The 17,775-nt window shown below is 58.8% G+C and overlaps 1 protein-coding gene across 2 annotated transcripts; it reads right to left on the reverse strand.

Annotated features, from left to right (window-relative positions):
* Nucleotides 1-56: 56 nt before the first annotated feature.
* LOC133097606 (endoplasmic reticulum mannosyl-oligosaccharide 1,2-alpha-mannosidase-like) lies at nt 57-12,294 on the reverse strand. Of its 2 annotated transcripts, none has more exons than XM_061199572.1 (13): nt 12,048-12,294; nt 11,542-11,650; nt 10,721-10,836; nt 8,848-9,002; nt 8,452-8,561; nt 7,264-7,449; nt 6,391-6,539; nt 5,830-6,018; nt 3,487-3,677; nt 2,613-2,733; nt 1,959-2,156; nt 1,744-1,875; nt 57-999 (listed from the first exon to the last, which is right to left on the reverse strand). In XM_061199572.1, the coding sequence occupies exons 1-13, from the start codon at nt 12,156-12,158 to the stop codon at nt 796-798; spliced, it is 1,971 nt and encodes a 656-aa protein (XP_061055555.1). In that variant the 5' UTR covers nt 12,159-12,294; the 3' UTR covers nt 57-795. The 2 variants fall into 2 exon arrangements, with proteins under 2 accessions (XP_061055555.1, XP_061055554.1); XM_061199571.1 differs by having other exon boundaries at nt 5,830-5,970; nt 12,048-12,244.
* Nucleotides 12,295-17,775: the final 5,481 nt, after the last annotated feature.

Genomic DNA, 17,775 nt, shown 5'->3' on the forward strand with positions numbered 1-17,775 from the left:
CCCCGCCGCCCCTCCCCGTTTCACAGTTGCGATTCCGGAAACAAAGACACAGCGGGTGCCAGTTAGAACAAATGTATTTTTATCTCCACTGAAAAGTCCATCAATCAGGGCTGCCCTGGGAGCTGGTGAACTTGCCCATTCAGCCCCTGCAAGGGCAAGGGAAGGATCCCTGAATCCAACGTGTAAACACCACAGCCAGCCAGGGGCCCGGATCCCCATGAGATCACAGATGCCCTGAGACCCCCGGGTTGGGGCGTGTTCACAGGCTGTGAGGCCCCGAGGCTGAGCTGTACCCAGGCTGTCCCCGCAGCTCCTGTCTCTGATCTCATCATGGGCTCTGGGGACCCAGTGTGGCCCAGGGTGACCAGAGGGCCCAGGACCCCTAGAAAGCCCTGCACGGCCAGCAGGAGAGCATTTAGGTATCAGGAATGTAGTCATGATTTGATTTTCTCAGGAAGAAGGAAGAGGCTCCCCGGGTGGACGGGACCTCCCTGAATCACAGCGCTGATTTATTCCTACTTGTTCCTAACGGTGCGCCGATGAGAACCAGGCAAGGAGCCCAGAACCCGTGGCAGAGCACCAGAAGCCCAGTGGCCACCCCAAGCAGCTATGAGGCCCCGAAACGTCCTGGCCCAGTTGCCGCTGGCCCCTGTCATCAGCCCGGCCTGGAGCACGTCCAGCCGGCTGGGTGGACACCACACAGCCAAGGTCAGGGCCAGGGTCTTGCCAACAGGCACCCTCGATGACAGGACTCATCAGTCCCCCGGGCAGCACCCACTCGGGAGCCGTCCCGCCCTAGGAGGGGGCCCAGACGGGCAGGGGGTGAGCCTCCGTGTTGAACACGTAAGTGTCCAAGCTGAGCAGGTCTGGGTCGTCGGAGAAGAGCAGATACAGGTACTTGAGCGTCTCCCCCAGAAAGAAGCTCTCCATCTTGTCCCTGGGCTGGGGATTGCGGGGGTCCTGGACGTTGCTGATGGAAGAATAGCCGCCCGAGGGGACCTGCACGAGAGCCGAGGCCACAGCGTCACGATGCAGGCTCAGCCCTTTCAAGGGCTGCAGGCTAGAGGCACGCTCCCGAGCCCCCTGCCCCACCGCAGCACACACGGCCCCCCAGGGCAGGGTCTGGGGCGGTGAGGACCCCAAGGCCCACAAGGGGACTGGCCGCCCCGGAGGTCAGCCGTGGTTCCTCCAGGGACCCCCTGGGCAATGCCAGCAGCCTGCAAGTGACCAGATGGAAAGTGCGACCTCCAGAACCTGTACAGGTCTTGCAAAAGCCCTGAGGTCACCCGAGGGGTGTACAACCCAGCACCTCACGTGCCACAGGGCAAAGATCAAGTCTCAGCTCTGCTGGGGTGGGCAGCGGGCCCTGGGCAGGGCGGGACCTTCTCTGAGCCATGGCCCCGGCTGTACGATGGGCGGCTGAGCCTGAGCACAGCGGGGGTGGTGGTGGTCATGGCACCCGTCCTGGGGAGCAGCGGCCCAGAAGTCACCTCCGGGTGGGAAAGTGCTGCCCAGGCCACACAGACAACCCAGGAGGGACACGCTCTGGGCACCTCGGGCCACTGCAGGGACCCTCCCCACACAGGCTGGCCCCCCGAGACAGGAAGGAGGGATGCCCTGGCCCCCGGGTCATATACGCCTCGAGGGCAGTGCTGGGCCAGGGTGCGGCCTCCCCCATCCAGCCCACTTGGCAGGTGACGGTGAGGAGCTGGGGACGAGGACCAGGCGGCGGCGGGCCCTCACCCTCGTGTACGTGTTGAAGCTGCGCAGGATCTCCCAGCCCCAGTCCTGGTACTTGCGGTCGCCCGTGAGGCGGTACAGGTAGAACAAGCTCTCCACCGTCTCGGGTCGCAGCAGGTTGTGTCTGTCGGCCGCCTGGGGAGGAACGCGGGCTCAGGATCAGCCTTGCCACGCCCCTGCCCCGGCGCGCCGGGCCCCAAGGCCCCAGCATGGCTCACCTTGACCTGCACGTCCTTACGGGACTTCTGGGGGTGCAGGTTGAAGTGCACGATTTCGGGGCTCAGCCCCGTCTCCATCTGACGGTTCATCTGGTAGCAGGTGTCCATGAGTGCCCGGGCCAGCTCCATGTGGTCGGCAGGCAGGCCGTGGTGGGCGCCCAGAGCTAGCGTCCCTGGCAGGAAGCACACCAGGTGGTCCTGGAATCAGAGGGTCACCTCACCACCGTGGACCTGCGGCCTCACGGGTTCCACACGGGTCCAGCGTTATCAGGCCTCCCAGGTTCCCAGGAGCCAACAGGCCTGAGTGCCGGCAGGGCTCCAACAGGGGACTGAACTGCGGGCCACACACCGGGGGCCCCACGCGCGCAGGGCAGAAGCTGCTAGAAGGACCACACCTCCCGGGGAGCACATGCTGACCCGGGCCTCCCTCATCTCCTGCCCCAGACGGCCGACGGAGCACCAGCTGCAGGAGGACAGGGGGAGGGGGAGCTGGGGGCGGGGCTCCCCGGGCATGGAAGGCGGGGCTTGGAGCAGGGGAGGGGCCCCGGCACCACACAGACCTCAGCTCCCCCTGTCACGAGCCAGCAGATGTCAAGGACAAAGGGTGGAGCGCCAAGACCCCACTAGGCCGCGTCAGACCACGCTCGTGCTCACCATCTTGGCGCTGAAGCGGCCGTGGGCGAGTTCCCCCACGAAGGTCAGCTTGCCGGGCTCAGATCTGTGCAGCAGGTGCTTTTTGATTCCCTCCACGGCTTCGAGGTAGTCTTCCAGCAGCCTGTGCAGACCAGCGGGGCCCGTGTGCTCGGGCCAGGCGGGCGCACGGCCCCCGTGCTCCGGGAAAGGGCACGACCCTGAGCTCCCGTCCCCATTCTCGCGGCTGCCCTGTCTGGGGTGGCGCCCCGCCAGTCTCTGCGTGGAGGCCCGTGCCAGCCCCGTGGGCTTCTGCCCCCGCCCCTCACCAGGGCCCGTGCCTCCCCACCAGCCCCAAGGGGCCACCAGAGACCAGTCTCTGCCGAGCCCCTGGCCCCGACGCGCCCACCCCGGTTCTCTGAACCAGCCCGCGGGCTCCCCAGTTGGTGACACCCTCGTCTCGCCCGTGGGTGATGGCCTGGAGCTGCCCCTGCCCGATTCTGGGTCACTGTCACCCCTGGGCCCGAGACTTGAAGCGATCCCAGCACCCTCGTGAGGGTTCATCTCTATTTTCCAAGCTGGACGAGGAGCTAGCGCTGCTCCCCGGGAAAGCGTGCGTTTTCAGGGTCAGGGCACTGAGCTCGAGGAGGCCCAGGCGGCCCTGGCCGCCTGCCGCGGGAGCGGACGGGCAGAGGGGCGGCCACAGGCCCGAGGAAGACCCCGGCTGCCCGGCACTGGCGGGCCGTGGACCCCGGCGGCCGGCCGGGTCCTGGCTCTGCACACAGGCTGTGAGGAGACACCCGCCCCGCGGAGGGGCCCGGCCCTGGCTGGCGCGGCTGCCGGTTCCCCCCACCCCGAGAGCTGGGGCCCGCCCCGAGGGCAGAGAAACGGGCCTCACTGTGTCTCCTTCTTCCCACCCTGGATCCACTGCTTCAGCAGGTACTCGTAGTAGCTGTCGGCCCTGGCGCCCAGGGTGAACACGCCCAGGTGGGTGAAGAGCCCACTGTTGGTGTTGATGAACATGGGCACCAGCCCGTCCTTCTTCCCGCGCAGGGAGTGCACGCGCCTGGTCACCTCCTCCACAGCCTCCTGGGGCAGAGGAGGGCAGGGTAGTGAGCAGGGCGGGCTGCACAGAGGGCTGCGCTCCTTGGACGCTGCCGCCCCGACGGGCCCGACCACGGGGCTGAACCCGCCCTCGCCACGGTTCTCAGCCCCGACCCTTGGGGGACATCTTAGGAGCAAGTGACCACCATAGCGCATGTATGCGTCCTGACAACGTGCACACAACCCCTTCATTCCACTGATGGGCAAGGGACCTGACGACGCACTTATACACAGAAGATACACAGCAGCCCAACACGCAAACTCAGAAGACGAACCACTGATTGTCAGAAAAATTGATCCAGCAAGACACAATCACACACCCACTAAGAGGTACAAGTATGGCTGGACAACACACGAGGACGTCTGTGCAGGACGGGACCCGACAGGAGCCGTGTTGTCAAGATCCCCAGTGGGACACAGGCCAAAGCTCAGCAGCTGACCGTCTAGACACGTGGTCAACCCACACGATGAAGCCTGTCTGCGCTCGGAAAGGAAGGATTCTGACCAGCCCTGCAACCTTGAGGACAGCATGCTCACGCAACGCCCAGGCTGCAGCCACTGCAGGAGGGGCACGAACTGTCCAGAATGGGGCCTGTGCCAGAGCCCAGCCCTGTGCGGCTGCCAAGGGGGGTCGGCAAACAGTGCTGGGTTCAATCTGGGTGAGGAAATTGTGCTGGAATTACATAGTGATGACGGTCACAAACACGTGAGTACACGCAATGTACACAAAAGAAGACAGGATTTCTCGATATATAAACTAAATCTCAATTAAAAACAAAAGGGAGGGCATCCCTGGTGGCACAGTGGTTAAGAATCCGCCTGCCAATGCAGAGGACACGGGTTTGAGCCCTGGTCCGGGAAGATCCCACATGCCGCGGAGCAACTAAGCCCGTGCACGACACCTACTGAGTCAGTGCTCTAGAGCCCGTGCGCCACAACTACTGAGCCCTGGAGCCACAACTACTGAAGCCTGCACACCTAGAACCCATGCTCTGCAACAAGAGAAGCCACCACAATAAGAAGCCCATGCACTGCTACGAAGACCCAACGCAGCCAAAAATAATTAATTAATAAATAAATAAATAAATAAAAATAAAATGCCATCTTTTAAGAAAAAAGGGGGCTTCCCTGGTTGTGCAGTGGTTGAGAATCTGCCTGCCCATGCAGGGGACACGGGTTCGAGCCCTGGTCTGGGAAGATCCCACATGCCGCGGAGCAACTGGGCCCGTGCGCCACAGCTACTGAGCCTGCGCGTCTGAGCCTGTGCTCCGCAACAAGAGAGGCCGCGACAGTGAGAGGCCCGCGCACCGCGATGAAGAGCGGCCCCTGCTTGCCGCAACTAGAGAAAGCCCTCGCACAGAAACGAAGACCCAACATAGCAATCAATCAATCAATAAATCTTAAAAAAAAAAAAAAAAGGAGGAGTAGAAAAAAAGCTGAATAGAATCAACCTGAGAGGAAGGCCCTCAAGCAGAGACATCGTCCACAGGCAGGGCCCTGCCTAAGGCGGGCGAACAGACACTGCTGGAGACAATAACATACGGAGAGCCAAGAACAAAAAACACACGTCAGCTCTCCGTTCCACGTCAGCTCTCCGTTCCACGTGCACCAGCTGGCCCCGCCACACAGCAGCAGCCACGCCAGCAACACCGCTCCAGCCGCCCACCCAGGACAGACACGTGCGTGGGCACAGTCCAGGTGCCACAGCTGGGGTGACCACGATGTCATCTGCACTGAACTGGCTACACAACCCAGTGATTCCACACATCCCACGGCAGCAGCCACGACGGAGCCGGCCGCCCTCACTGGCTCCGGAGAGCCCCGCACAACAGCAGGTAGACCCGGGGCCACACAGAGCGCCGCACGACAAGACGTCCACTGCCAGGACCCTAAGGACACGGGACTGCACGGGGGTGGGGCCGGGCAGAGGACTCACCCTCCAGTCAATGCCTTTCATGCCTGCAACTCGGATATCAAGAGATAATGGGATCCACCAGGAAAAATGTGGGACAAAACCAAAAACGACACTGGTCTCATGGCCCAGGATCAATGACCACACAGACCTGCACCTGCCCCACTGAACCAGAGACAGCCCCGCTGCAAACCCGCTCCAGCTGGAAGCACAGCCCCCCCGTACCTGAAATTTCTTAACTCCCGTGAGACGAGAGAGCTCTCGGAACTCCAGCTGAATGCTTGTCACCTCGGCCACCGTGCTGTCAGAGGTCCAACGCGGTGGGTGGGCAACTCCAGTGCCGATGTTTACATCGGAGTACGGAATCTTAGAGGGTGTTTGGAACGCAGGCATTAACCGATTTCCAAAATCCTCCTGATACACAACACAGCGATGAGTCAATGATTCCTGTCCCAGAGCGGCCTGTCTCCATGGCATGACACTAACCCGTCACCCGTTTCCATCTAATCCAGTGGAGAGATGAGTTTGCTGGCTTCATGTGGCCCCACCCCTGAAGAGCTGCAAAAGCCGAGCTGGACTCAACCAGCTCTGAATGACCATGCCTGCAGGCAGCAGGGCCGCTTCAGCCACGCACGTGCACGGGAACAGACTCGAGTGCGTGGAGGGGAGAGCAGACTGCAAACAAACGCCTCCCCACCCCGATCCCACGAGGAAAGGACCGACCGTGCAGCACTCGAGACCCCCGTGCCCCCAGGACGTGAGCCGACCTGGTGCCGGGACACTCACAGCCTTTTTCAGAAAGAGGACGTCCCCGGACACGTGGTAGGCGCTCAGGAGGCCCCCCAGGATCCGGATGGTGCTCTCAAACAGGTTGACGTCCACGTTCTTCTGAAACAACAACCTCTGGGACACCCACTTCCTGGCTTCTTCAAATTCTATCACGTGAAACAGCAGAGATACAGGAACAAATTAACAGTCCAAGCGTTTCCCTGACTGCTCCCTCTGGGGCCACATGCATCCCCTGCAGGGTTTCAACGTCACTTCCTAGTGCAAGAGGGGACCCCGAAGGCTTCCAATCCCACAAAAAAAATCGAGCCAGTGTGCAGCTGGGGGAAGGCCATGCAGCACGAGGTCAAGTGCTCGACAATCACAGCCACGCTACAGAGGACCACAAGGGTGAGTAAGTGGCAGGCGGTCTTCAGCCCAATCAGAAAACTTAAAGCAGATGTTTAAAATGCCAGTTTAGAAACACCTAGAGACACACCATCCCAACTTAGCCCCATCTGCGCGGCACAGGAGGACATTAGGGAGAGATTCGGGGCGCTGGCGGCTCCGTCGGATCACGTGTCACCTCCCACCACCGGGCCCCGCCTGACTGCAACAGAAACACGGGCTGGGAACGCCCCTGGAAGCCCACCTACAGCCTCACTCAGCTCTCGGCAGGGGGCGCAGGGGACGTCTGTCCTGAGCATCCCCTGGGCTCCTGGACGTGAGGGGACAAAGGAACTGCCCACGGCCAGCACGGCCACCCTGGCACCCAGGACGAGGGGAGGCGCAGCCCAGCGGGACACGGCGCGTGGACACCTCCCAGGCCAGGCTCGCTCGGGCCCGAGGGTCACGCACGAGAGCTTGGCCCCCATGCTAGGGATGAGCAGATACCTTTCTTCAGACCCAAAATCCACATGGTGTCCAGGGCGTCGATCAGCGTGAGGCCGAGGCCGAACCACTCGCTGAAAGACTTGGACACGGGCTTCAGCTCGTCGTGGCCCCAGGCGAACTTGCGGTATCCGGCCCACGCGTGGCGGAAGGCGGCGACCACGGCCTTCTGGCGCTCGTTCTGCGAGGCTGCGAGGAGGGAAGCGGGGCGTGGGCGCCCGGACAGAGCCGTTCTGCGGCCCCACGGCGAGTGAGGCTGACGCGGGGCACCGTGGGCTGCAGTGAAGGTCTGCGCAGGACCCGCTGCCTGGCCCGGGCCCATCCGCCTCCACCAGGGCCCAGCGGGGACAACCCTCCGGGGGGCAGTGGACACTCGCAAAGGATCGGAGGCCGCAGAACCACTACGGCTGCGACATGCAGTCTGGTTTGGGGACATCAAACGTGACAGGCGCTGGTGACCCGGACAAGAATACCTCGTCTGGCGGTGCCGCGTCCTGCCCGATCAGCTGCGGGCACTTCCAACGGGGACAAAACGGGGCGCAGACACTGCCAAGGTCGCTCGGACACTCCCCAGGGCGCCCTCGGGGCGCGTCCAGGGGCGGCTCCCGCCACACGCGGGGGGACCACGCGCACACACGGGGCTGCCGCGCAGGGGAACACGTGTGTCCACGGCTTCACCACACGTCCCGTCAGTGTCGACACCCACGGCTCTGCCGTCCATTTCTAACCCCACACGGTCGCCCCGTGTCCCCACTCCGGGCTCTCCTGTCCTCCCTGGGGGCTCCAGCACCGAGAGCAGAGGGTCCCGGCGGGGACCCAGACTCAGTTCTCCTGTCCGTGGAATGGGAACAGGACAGACTGACCCCTCAAGGGGCGACATGAGGACCGCAGCCCCCAGGCCCCTGGCTGCCCGGACACAGGCGGGAAACGAGCCTCCCGCACACACGTTCCTGGGCGGCTGCAGCGCCGGACACAGGACGACAGCCGCCAAGGAGCCCCACGTCGTCACCAGAGCTCCAAGGGCGCCTGACCCCGAGACCCGCGCGTCCCTGCACCTGGGTGTCCAAGGCTGAGCAGCACTCGGAGGGACAGCAGGAGCCCCCCGCCGCCCCGCCGCTCCTGTGCGTGTCCACACGCCCCCTCCCTCAGAGTGCCCGGGGGAGGCCCGAGAGGGCGCAGGCGGGACCTTACCTGGACTGTTCCTCGTCCTGAGGGCCTGCGGGGAAGGCCTGGCGGGGGCCTCTGCCTTTCTCAGAGGCAGCTGGGTGCCCTGCTCCGGTTCGGTCCCTGTGCCCCTCCGGCTGGAGCGGGAGGAGGGAGAGAACTCAGACCCCGGGCAGAGGTGCTGACGCCCCGAGGTCGAGGTCGAGGTCACAGCCTAGCTGGGCTCAGACTCGGCCTCCACGCGGGGGGGCCCTGCCCCGCCCTCCCACCCCCCACGGGGCACACGCTGTCTGCGAGGAACAGGAACGAGAAGGCCATTACGCGTCAGGCTGGTTCTCTTTGTTGTTCAGGGAAAGAAACACCACAGAGACCGCCTGGCGGCCTCTGCGCCCCCATTCAGCCCATGCCTGCTGCTCCCGGTACCTGACGCGGCTTCCCTGCGCGTCGTCTTCCTGGGGAGTCTCGCCCACCGCCTCTGCCCTCCTCTGGGCCTCATCCTGCCTCCTGTCCTTGGCGTCTCCATCGGGGGCTCTAATCTGCAGGTTGGGGGGTCCCCGTCGGAAATGCCTTGGAGGCTTCTGGACAGAAACGAGAAGAGACGAGAGTCACTCGGGAAATGATTCCATCGTCCGTCTGGGACGCTGCCGCCCGTCTGACGCGGCCCCACGCAGGGAGCGCTATGGACTCGCGGAGCGGCTGCAATTCCCACAGGAAATTACTTTCATTTTTCCTACGACAGGCAGCTCTGGGAGGAGCCCCTTACTCGCCAGCTCCTGGCCCTGACTACCCGGATGGAGGCTCCGCCAACGGGCGAGTGTCACCCTGGACAGCGGGTTAAGCCCCTGGCGGGGACGTTTCCGGGTGTCAGACCCTAAGGGTAGCAGGGCCGGCAGGGTGAGAGCCAGCACGGCCCCACGGATGGAGCCGCAGACACTACTGTCGCGGGTCCGCGCCCGGACTCCCCAGCTTCATCCTCGGAAGGGTGTGGCAGAGGTGGCCGGTCAGTGACAGAGCGCTGCGGGGAGGGCGGCGCCCCTCCTGGCTCCCAGCCAGCCCTCAACAGTGCGCGTGACTGGCAACTCCTCCAGGACGTGAGGACGCTGACTTGTGAATGGAAAAGTCTCTGCTTTTCAGCATCCGTGGAAACCTTGCTGGAGGATCCCGGAAGACATTCTCCTTCCAAGGAATCAAACCCCACCAAGCTGGGCCCCCCGGGTCAAGAGCGCAGGTCTGGCCAAAACAAAGCTGCATCGCTCAAACAGGTCCTGGGGACGAGTGCTGGCGTCTGAGCGGAAGAGAAGGTCCGAGCGGCCTTCAGGTGCACAGGGGCCCCAGGACTTGTGCCAGAGGAGACACGGGTGTTCAGCCCTTCACGTCCAGCCCCTCACGTCCAGCCCCTCCTAGACACCAGAGACCGGGTCGTGGACGCTGAGGTGTGGGAAGGTGTCTCTCAGTGGGGAATGTGCCGCGTTCTGCTTTCACAGGACTCTGAAGGTCAACAGGCAAAAGAGCAGCCACAGAAGTGGAAGAAAGAATGCTCATGGCTGCAAAGGGAGAAATTCCCTCTTTTACCCACAGACCCTCCAGGAGGACACGGGGAGAACGGCCGCCTGTCTCTCCCCGGGGCAGCCCTGCAGGGGTGTGAGGCCGGCACCTGTCCCAGGATCCTCTCCCTGGGGGGCCCTCGGCGCACGTGGACCGACACCCCAACCCACAGTGGAGGGTGTCCCCAGGTGCAGAGCGCCCCGGGTTCTCCAAGGCCGTGCCCCCTGGAGCCACCGCCCTTTGCAGGGGACTTTCCTTGGCTCTCTGGCTGCCCAGACTGCCCTCTAGTCTCCACGTCCTCCTCCCGCCCCACCTCCCCACCCCGCCCCGGAAGGCGCCCCAGGACGAGGCCTCGCCCCTCCCTCCCCCTCTCTGCGTACTCCCAACCCTCTCCCCCAGGCCCCGACTGACGCTCGGGCCCCCAGCAACTCGGTCTGGGCAGGTCCAGAGCGGAGCGCCCGCCTGAGCGTCCCCCGCCAGTAGCTCCCAGAGTAAAGGGATGGGTCTCATTCACACCTACCAAGGATCCGGCACAGCAGATGCACAAAGAAGGTGAAAGACAGAATGGCCCTCCTCCTTTCCCCCGTCTCCTTCATCCAACCAGCCCAGAGTAAGGAGTGTGAGGTTAGAACCTCAAACAAATGGGAAGAAACAGGATCCTTCCCAGTCTGTCTGAAACAGCACGTACTGTTCTGAAGTGCTGCTGGCACGGGCCCGGGTTACAACTCCACGGATAGTTTATTCAAAGTACCTGAGGGGACGCCCCCGCGAAGGTTTCCGGGTTCTCAGCTGCTCTCCGAGGAGCTGGCAAGACGAGTGGATTTGCGGGTCTCATCTTCGGCCCTTCTGCCGACCTGCTGCCCACGGCTAAACAAGAGAATCTACTTTATCTCAAATTGGCCACAAGGCCCGGAGGACATTGAACGTGCACTCGAGACGGCGTGCACACAGCTATGACTCCGTGTACGAGGACGCGGTGGGGCCTCCGAAGAGGGCGGTTCAAGCAGTTCCAGAACGGCCACAGGGAATCACACCTTTTCCAAAGCACCTGGCAGTTTCTGCCCTTATCCCCACTCACATCCCCGTTACTCTGCCTTTATGTTTTCCGTTTCGGGAAGGGCACGAGGTGGCCCACGGGCCATTTACTGGAGCACACCGACAGCGGCTCTTTAGCTTTCCTCCTCAAAGAAGCCATCCTAGAGCAATTCAGAAGGGACCCTGCCCCTCCTCGCTGGCACCCTGCCCGGCCCTGCCCAGCTCCCGGTAGCGCGTGTTAGGAAATTCACGCAAGGCGTTCAGACTCAGCATTCAGCCTCGGGACCTGAATCTCACTGTGAGACAGAGAGGGTGAGATGCCGGTCCTCACAGCAGACATTTGGGAAACAGTCACACAACCTCAAATCAACAGCCACCTCCCAGCCGGGGCGTGGGAACACTCTAGGCTTCTCTGTATTTCCACTTCCTGCCAATGTGGTAACGTCTATGCCTCCTGCAGCTGCGAGATCGCGCTGCTGCCGCTTAGCCCGCCCTCAGGAACCCCCACGGATCACTGCGGAATCGTGGAGCTGGTACCTTTCCACTCGTCGGCCACACTGATGTAGGACAGGAGGCCGCAGAGCATCAGGAACGCCAGCAGGAAGAGGACCACGTTCCGCTGTAACCTCGACAGCTGCTTCCATTTCTGAGACAGACAGACAGTGACACTTTTTACTGAAAAGAGCACAGCTGGAAATCTCTCCCACTGTGACACACTCCGTGGGGACGACGAGGAATTCCGGAGGCCCGGCCTGGGATCTGCTGCTTTTGAACTGGAGGAAGTTGCCTCTCGGCAGGGGCCGCAGGCTGGGATGATATGCTGCAGACGACACACCGCAGGGGCCCGCGTTCGAGGAGAATGCAAACCCACGCGGAGACCGTTTCTGGCTCACACGTGGGCAGCGGGGAAAGACCGGCAGCCCGCGTGTGCTGGCTCAGGCTCCGCCAGCCTCGCCTCGGCCCTGCAGCCCGGGACCCCGGGAGCCGCGGGGCCGGACCCGTTCGTGTGCTCGCCCCGGGGAGGCCCCCAGGCCGCCCCTCACCCGCCAGAACGAGCGCCGCCTCAGGCCCTGGACGCCGTCGTAGCTCCGGCCGGGGCTCAGCGTCACCGAGATGAAGTCCCGACGCGGCGGCAGCGGCGGCGGCGGATACATGACAGCGGCAGCGGCAGCGGGCCGGGGAGCCTCGCCCTCCGGCGTCGTCAGGAGGCCCGGCTCCGAGCTGGGCCGTGAGACCGACAGGTCCGACGCCGGTAGGCGGCCATCGCGGCGCCGTCCACTCCCCGCCCATCGCTCTGATCCAATGCGCCTTTGCCGCGCCCTCGGAGTCCCACCGCGCCTGCGCCCGCCGTCGCTGCTCCTGCGTGCGGGCTTTCGTCCCACGGCGCGCTTCCGTGCGTGCGCGGTGGCGTCACGCCCACACTGCTCGCTCCTGCGCACATCTCGCTGGTGTGGCTGCGCAGCCGGAGGGGTTTTCGCTCGAGCCGGTTCCCCTGGGATTTCCCCGTCATTGCGCCGCCGCGCGGCTTCCCCAGGGCCTGTGGGCCGTGGGATGGGCCGGGGCTTCTCGGGCCGGCGCTGACACCGGGCAGGTGTGCCACCGCTCCGCCATGTCGGCGGGGTGCCTCTGCGCCCCGGACCCCAGGTCTCGACCCCGCCCTCCCCCACCAGGTGGATTTGACCCGGGTGCCTGCCCCAGAGCCTGGAGGGGCTGGGGCCTGGGGGGGCCGGGGTCAGCGAGAGGACGGGGGGCCCGTTGCAGAGTCAGAGGCTCTGGGAGTTTTCATCCATGGACCTATCAACCTTAAAAATAGCTGGCTATTTTATCAGCAAAATGAGTTTATTCAGGAATGGCAGAGGAATTGCAGTTAAGGGTGTGCAAATATAGCCTGTAATAGCCATGTCGAGACCAGGGAAAGGAATAGTACTTTGCAGAGAAAAAAGGGAAGTTGGGAAGGGCTGCTGTGTATGAAAGTCCATTTTAGGTGGGGCTTAGTGTTAGGTTTGGGGAAGTTCAGAATGCCATGACGCCTACCTGGATCCTAATGCGTCCTTGTTCCGAGATCCGGTGCCCTAAATAGCGATCCTGAGTTTGAGCAACTGCAATTTTTCCTTGGAGGCTTTAATGCTCCTTTGAAACCAAAAGTTTTAGCAGTTGGATGATGTCTTCCTGTGAAGAGGTTTGAGGAGGCGAGCAGAGCAGCTGATCATCCACATATTGTAATAAAGTAGAGCCTGCAGGAAACATATCATCCAAATCAGCATTTTAGCCTTGTGAAAAGTAAGAAGGAATTTCAGTGAAACCTTGGGGCATTAATGTCCAGATGTATTGTCCTTCCCAAGTGAAGGCTGAAAAGGTCTCAGCTAGCCTTATCAGCTGGAATTCAGGCACACCTCGTTTTATTGTACTTTGGTTTATTGCACTTTGCAGATATTGTGTTTTTTTCAAATTTAAGGTTTGTGGCAACCCTACATCCAGCAAGTCTGTGGGCGCCATTTTTCCAACAGCATTTGTTCACTTCCTGTCTCTGTGTCACATTTTGGTAATTCTTGGAATTTTTCAAACATTTTCATTACTATTATATTTGTTATGGTGATCTGTGGTCAGTGATCTTTGATGTTACTATTGCAAAATATTAAAACTTGCTGAAGGCTCAGATGATTGTTAGCATTTTTTGGAATAAAGTATTTTTAGATTAAGGTATGTATATTGTTTTTTAGACACAATGCTATTGCACATTTAATAAACTGCAGAAGAGTATGAACATAACTTTTATATGCACTGGGACCAAAATATTCATGTGACTTGCTTTATTGTGATACTCGCTTTTTTGTAATGGTCTAGAACCAAACCCGCAATATCTCTGAGGTGTGCCTGTCCAAAGCATGCACAGCATAGATTAATTACAGTGAAAAAATTTGCTTTCAGTAGGAATGGATGCTAGTAGAGTATGGGGGTTAAGAACAACAGGGTGTCGAGGGGCAGCAACGTTGATTATTGCCTGCAGGTCCTGGACAGACCTCCATCCTCAGCCATTGGGCTTTCTCACAGGTTATATTTAATAGTATTACAGAGACTAGCACAAGGGCTAGTGAGGCTCTGAGCCTTGGAATCCTCTTATGGGCTTTATACCTTGAAGGGCTTCTTTACTCATAGGTTATTGATTAGTTCTGGGGAGAGGTTTCGAGGGGCCTATTTGAGTCTTAATGGGAAGAGTACTGTGGATTTTGCCAATATCAGTTGGAGATTTTGCCCATAAGGAGGATGGTAGCTGACTCAGTAGGGACAAATGATCAGTGTCTCCCGAATCAGCTCCAGGACCGTCAGAGACAAAGCAAAGCAAAGACAGCGAAGGGTCACTTAATTCACCTGGTTGGCTATTTTGACTGTTACTGTGAAATCCTAGTTATTTCCCCTTTTGGGAGAAAGAAATTCCAGCATATTTGCTGAGCCGTCTTGGCCCAATAAATGAATAGGGGCGGAGAGACTAAGGAGGGAAGTGTGGGTATCTCTCAGGGGCCTAAACGAAAAGGAACAGGTTCAGAGACAGGACCCTGTTGAGGTTCCTCAGAGACCCCCACTATTTGGATCACTTTCGTGCTCCAAGGCAGGGGCTGTTTTACCACAGTTGAACTGAGAGTGTGGCTCTGGTGCCAAAAGAGATTCATTCCCAATCTGGAGAGTTGTTTTTCTGAGCTGATGAAGAGGGAGGGTTGGGAAGAACTCCTGTGGCTCCTCAGAGGCCCGTTGGTGGTGGTCAGGAGGGCGTTGGAAAGGCTGGTTAGAGGGCTGAAGGCACTTGAGGCACTTAACACTTGTGACAATCTTTTTCCCAAAGTCCTGGCTTTTTGCAATAATAGCAGGAACTAGGGGGATTTGGGTTTTGTTTAGGGACCTTCATTTGCTGGAGTTGAAGGTTAAGGGTTTGAGTGGACTTCCTTTCAGTTGAATAGTCTAGAGTGCAGATGAGTTGGTGGCTAAATTAGCTAAATCTGGAGTGGACGTGGTTTCCGGTTCAACCCTGGTCCTTTCATCTATAAGGGAAGGATCCCAGTTACGCCTGCTAATGAACACAGAGTTAAAGGCTACCTGAGTGGATTTGTTACCAAAGCAAACTTGGGCCTGATCGTCCATGCAGTAAAGCCAATCTCCTGACACCAGTGTGTGATGAAGGAAAGGGCAGCGTTTATTGCAGGCGCTAAGCAAGGAGTCCACGCGGCTAGTGCTCAAAAGGCCCAAACTCCCTGAAGTCTTTCAGGTAAAGGTTTTTAAAGACAGGGTGAGGGAGGAGGGTTGTGGGGTGTGTGATCAGCTTGTGGACATTTTTTTTAAAATAACTTTACTGATTTAAAAAAAAATATTTTTGGCCACGTTGGGTCTTCATTGCTGCGTGCGGTCTTCCTCTAGTTGCGGCGAGCGGGGGCTACTCTTCGATGCAGTGCTCGGGCTTCTCATTGCAGTGGCTCATCTTTGTTGCGGAGCATGGGCTCTAGGCACGTGGGCTCAGTAGTTGTGGTGCGCGGGCTCAGCAGTTGTGGCACACGGGCTTAGTTGCTCCGTGGCACGTGGGATCTTCCCGGACCAGGGCTCAAACCTGTGTCCCCTGCATCAGCAGGTGGATTCTTAACCACTGCGCCACGAGGGAAGTTTGGACATTCTTCTGATTGGTTGGTGGGAAGTTTGGACATTCTTCTGATCGGTTGGTGGTGAGGTTATTGGGAGTCAGCATCATCAACCTTCTGGTTCCAACCAGTCTGGGGTCTACATGCTGGAGCGACAGCATACAGTGAACTTCTTCCACCTGGTGGTTTTCAGTATCTGCAACACAGCTCAAGAACATGGCTCAGAATATTATCTATAGCCCTTGAGGAGGAACTAAAGGTCCTTGGCTTTGTTTAAGGGCTAAACTATTGTTTTTTGGTATTGCTTGTTTTCCTTTCTTCTGCATTTTCTCACTTCTCTGATTAAATGTACTCTTGGAACTCGGGGAAGGCCTGGGAGACGAAAGGTTTTCTACAGACAAGAGGCAGGTGGAGGACATGGAGGGGGGGCTGTTCTGGGAAGGCCCCATAGTGTCCTGCTCGGTTACAGATTCAGTCTCCAGAGGAAGACCAGAATTTTCTTTAAGGACAACCTGAAGTCAACTATAATAGTTGTGAACACGTTTGTCAGGTCGTTGCCTGCCAGCTTGAATTTTGTTCCCATCAACAAGCTTAGGAAAAGCTTTTGAAATGTTCAGTAAAGATCTCCAGCAAGTCCTCAGGCCTGTCAACAGTCAGGGTCTGTTTTTCCAAATCCCTTCCAGATTCCCATTTGGTTTCATTCAGTATGGGGCCTGACTAATTGATACATATCTGAGAAGCCAGGTTGACAAGTTTGAATCACTAATGTTAAATTCTTCAGCAAACCTATGGGTGTTCTCAGTTACTTTCAGAAAATCTTTGACTATGGATGGCTAACAATTCAACTTTACTTAGTTTGGGGAACATAAAAAACTAGGGATTTAGCATTTGGACCCCCAGAAGGTTTAACTTTAATAAGTTCAGGGGAGGGGGAAGTGGGGAGAGCTTTTGACAAAAAGGGGAGTTCAGCAGGAGGGTTAAGAGGAGGGGGAGGGAGGCCCAGAGGAGGCGAGGATGGCAGAGGGTGAAGGGAAGGCGGGGCTGGGGGCACAAGGAGGGGAGGGGAAAGGCCTCAGAAGCCATTTCGTGTTCTTTCAAGTGTTTGCTCGCCTCCATTAGTTTAGAAGTGGTATTTTGTAAAGAGGCAATTTCAGAGTCCTGGATATGTTTGGAAGCCTCAAGGTACAAATTAAAATAAGCATCCCAGAAATTCCCTGGCAATCCAGTGGTTAGGGCTCTGTGCTTCCACTGCAGGGGGCACGGGTTCAATCCCTGGGCTGAGGAACTAAGATCCCACAGGCTGGGGGAAAAAAAAAAAAACAAACCATCCCACTCAGTCTGTTTAGTTTCAGAGCCATGGCTTTCTGAGTTGATTTCTGAGACAAACAAGTTTGGGGAAAACCAAAGTTCCCCACAATGGCCACTAGTGTTCTGAATTATTTCTGGTTAAGGGGCCATAGTTTTTAAACATGAAACCAGCGGAGGTTCCTGAAAAGGGGCCGCACTTACGGCAGTGAGATGACTGGGACCGCATTTCTCAGAGGTTTTCTCGAGAGCAAAAGAGAAGATCCTAAATAACGCGATCCCAAAGGAGTTTTACGAAAATTCCAGCACGTTTCCAATAAGAACAAACAAGTATTCAGCAAAAGGACAGAGCCTTCCCCAAATGCAAAAAAACAGAACAGATAGATCCCAAATAAAGCCAGAGGGCTCAACCAGGAGGGCCTGAATACCAGAGTAGACTGGCCAAGGGCACGGGGCGGCAGGGCCGTCAGCACCCAGGGTTTGCCTCCTTCAGACCCCACTTCTGGACACCAAGTAATGTCCACTTCACAAGTAAAGCAGCTAGCTATTTTACCAGCAAAATGAGTTTATCTGGGAATAGCAGAGGAATTAGAATTCAGGACGTGCAAACTATGGCTAACCACAGGCAAGTACAGAGAAGCACAGGACCATTACTTTGCGGAGGAAAAGGGGACGTTTCACTTGTGGGAAAGTCCATGAGAGGAAACAGAGTTCAGGGTGGTGACAAGTCTCCTTGGCTGGGCTGTCGCCTTCCTCCTGTTCAGGGATGAGTGGGGGGCCCAGGGGCAAGCAAGCTCCCCCTTCAGGCCTCCCTCAGCTCAGGGCCCCTCCCTGGTGCTTTCCA

Source organism: Eubalaena glacialis, chromosome 9 (assembly GCF_028564815.1).
Source record: "Eubalaena glacialis isolate mEubGla1 chromosome 9, mEubGla1.1.hap2.+ XY, whole genome shotgun sequence".
In the NCBI taxonomy this organism is placed as follows: domain Eukaryota; kingdom Metazoa; phylum Chordata; class Mammalia; order Artiodactyla; family Balaenidae; genus Eubalaena; species Eubalaena glacialis.

Bases quoted from the DNA above. Each gene is read 5' to 3' on its own strand.
- LOC133097606 (XM_061199572.1), bottom strand. From the start codon at position 12,158: ATGTATCCGCCGCCGCCGCTGCCGCCGCGTCGGGACTTCATCTCGGTG. The intron at 11,651-12,047 runs GTGAGGGGCGGC...TGTCTGTCTCAG, and splicing joins GGCGGCGCTCGTTCTGGCGG to AAATGGAAGCAGCTGTCGAG. The intron at 6,019-6,390 runs GTGAGTGTCCCG...GTTGTGTATCAG, and splicing joins TCCTCTTTCTGAAAAAGGCT to GAGGATTTTGGAAATCGGTT.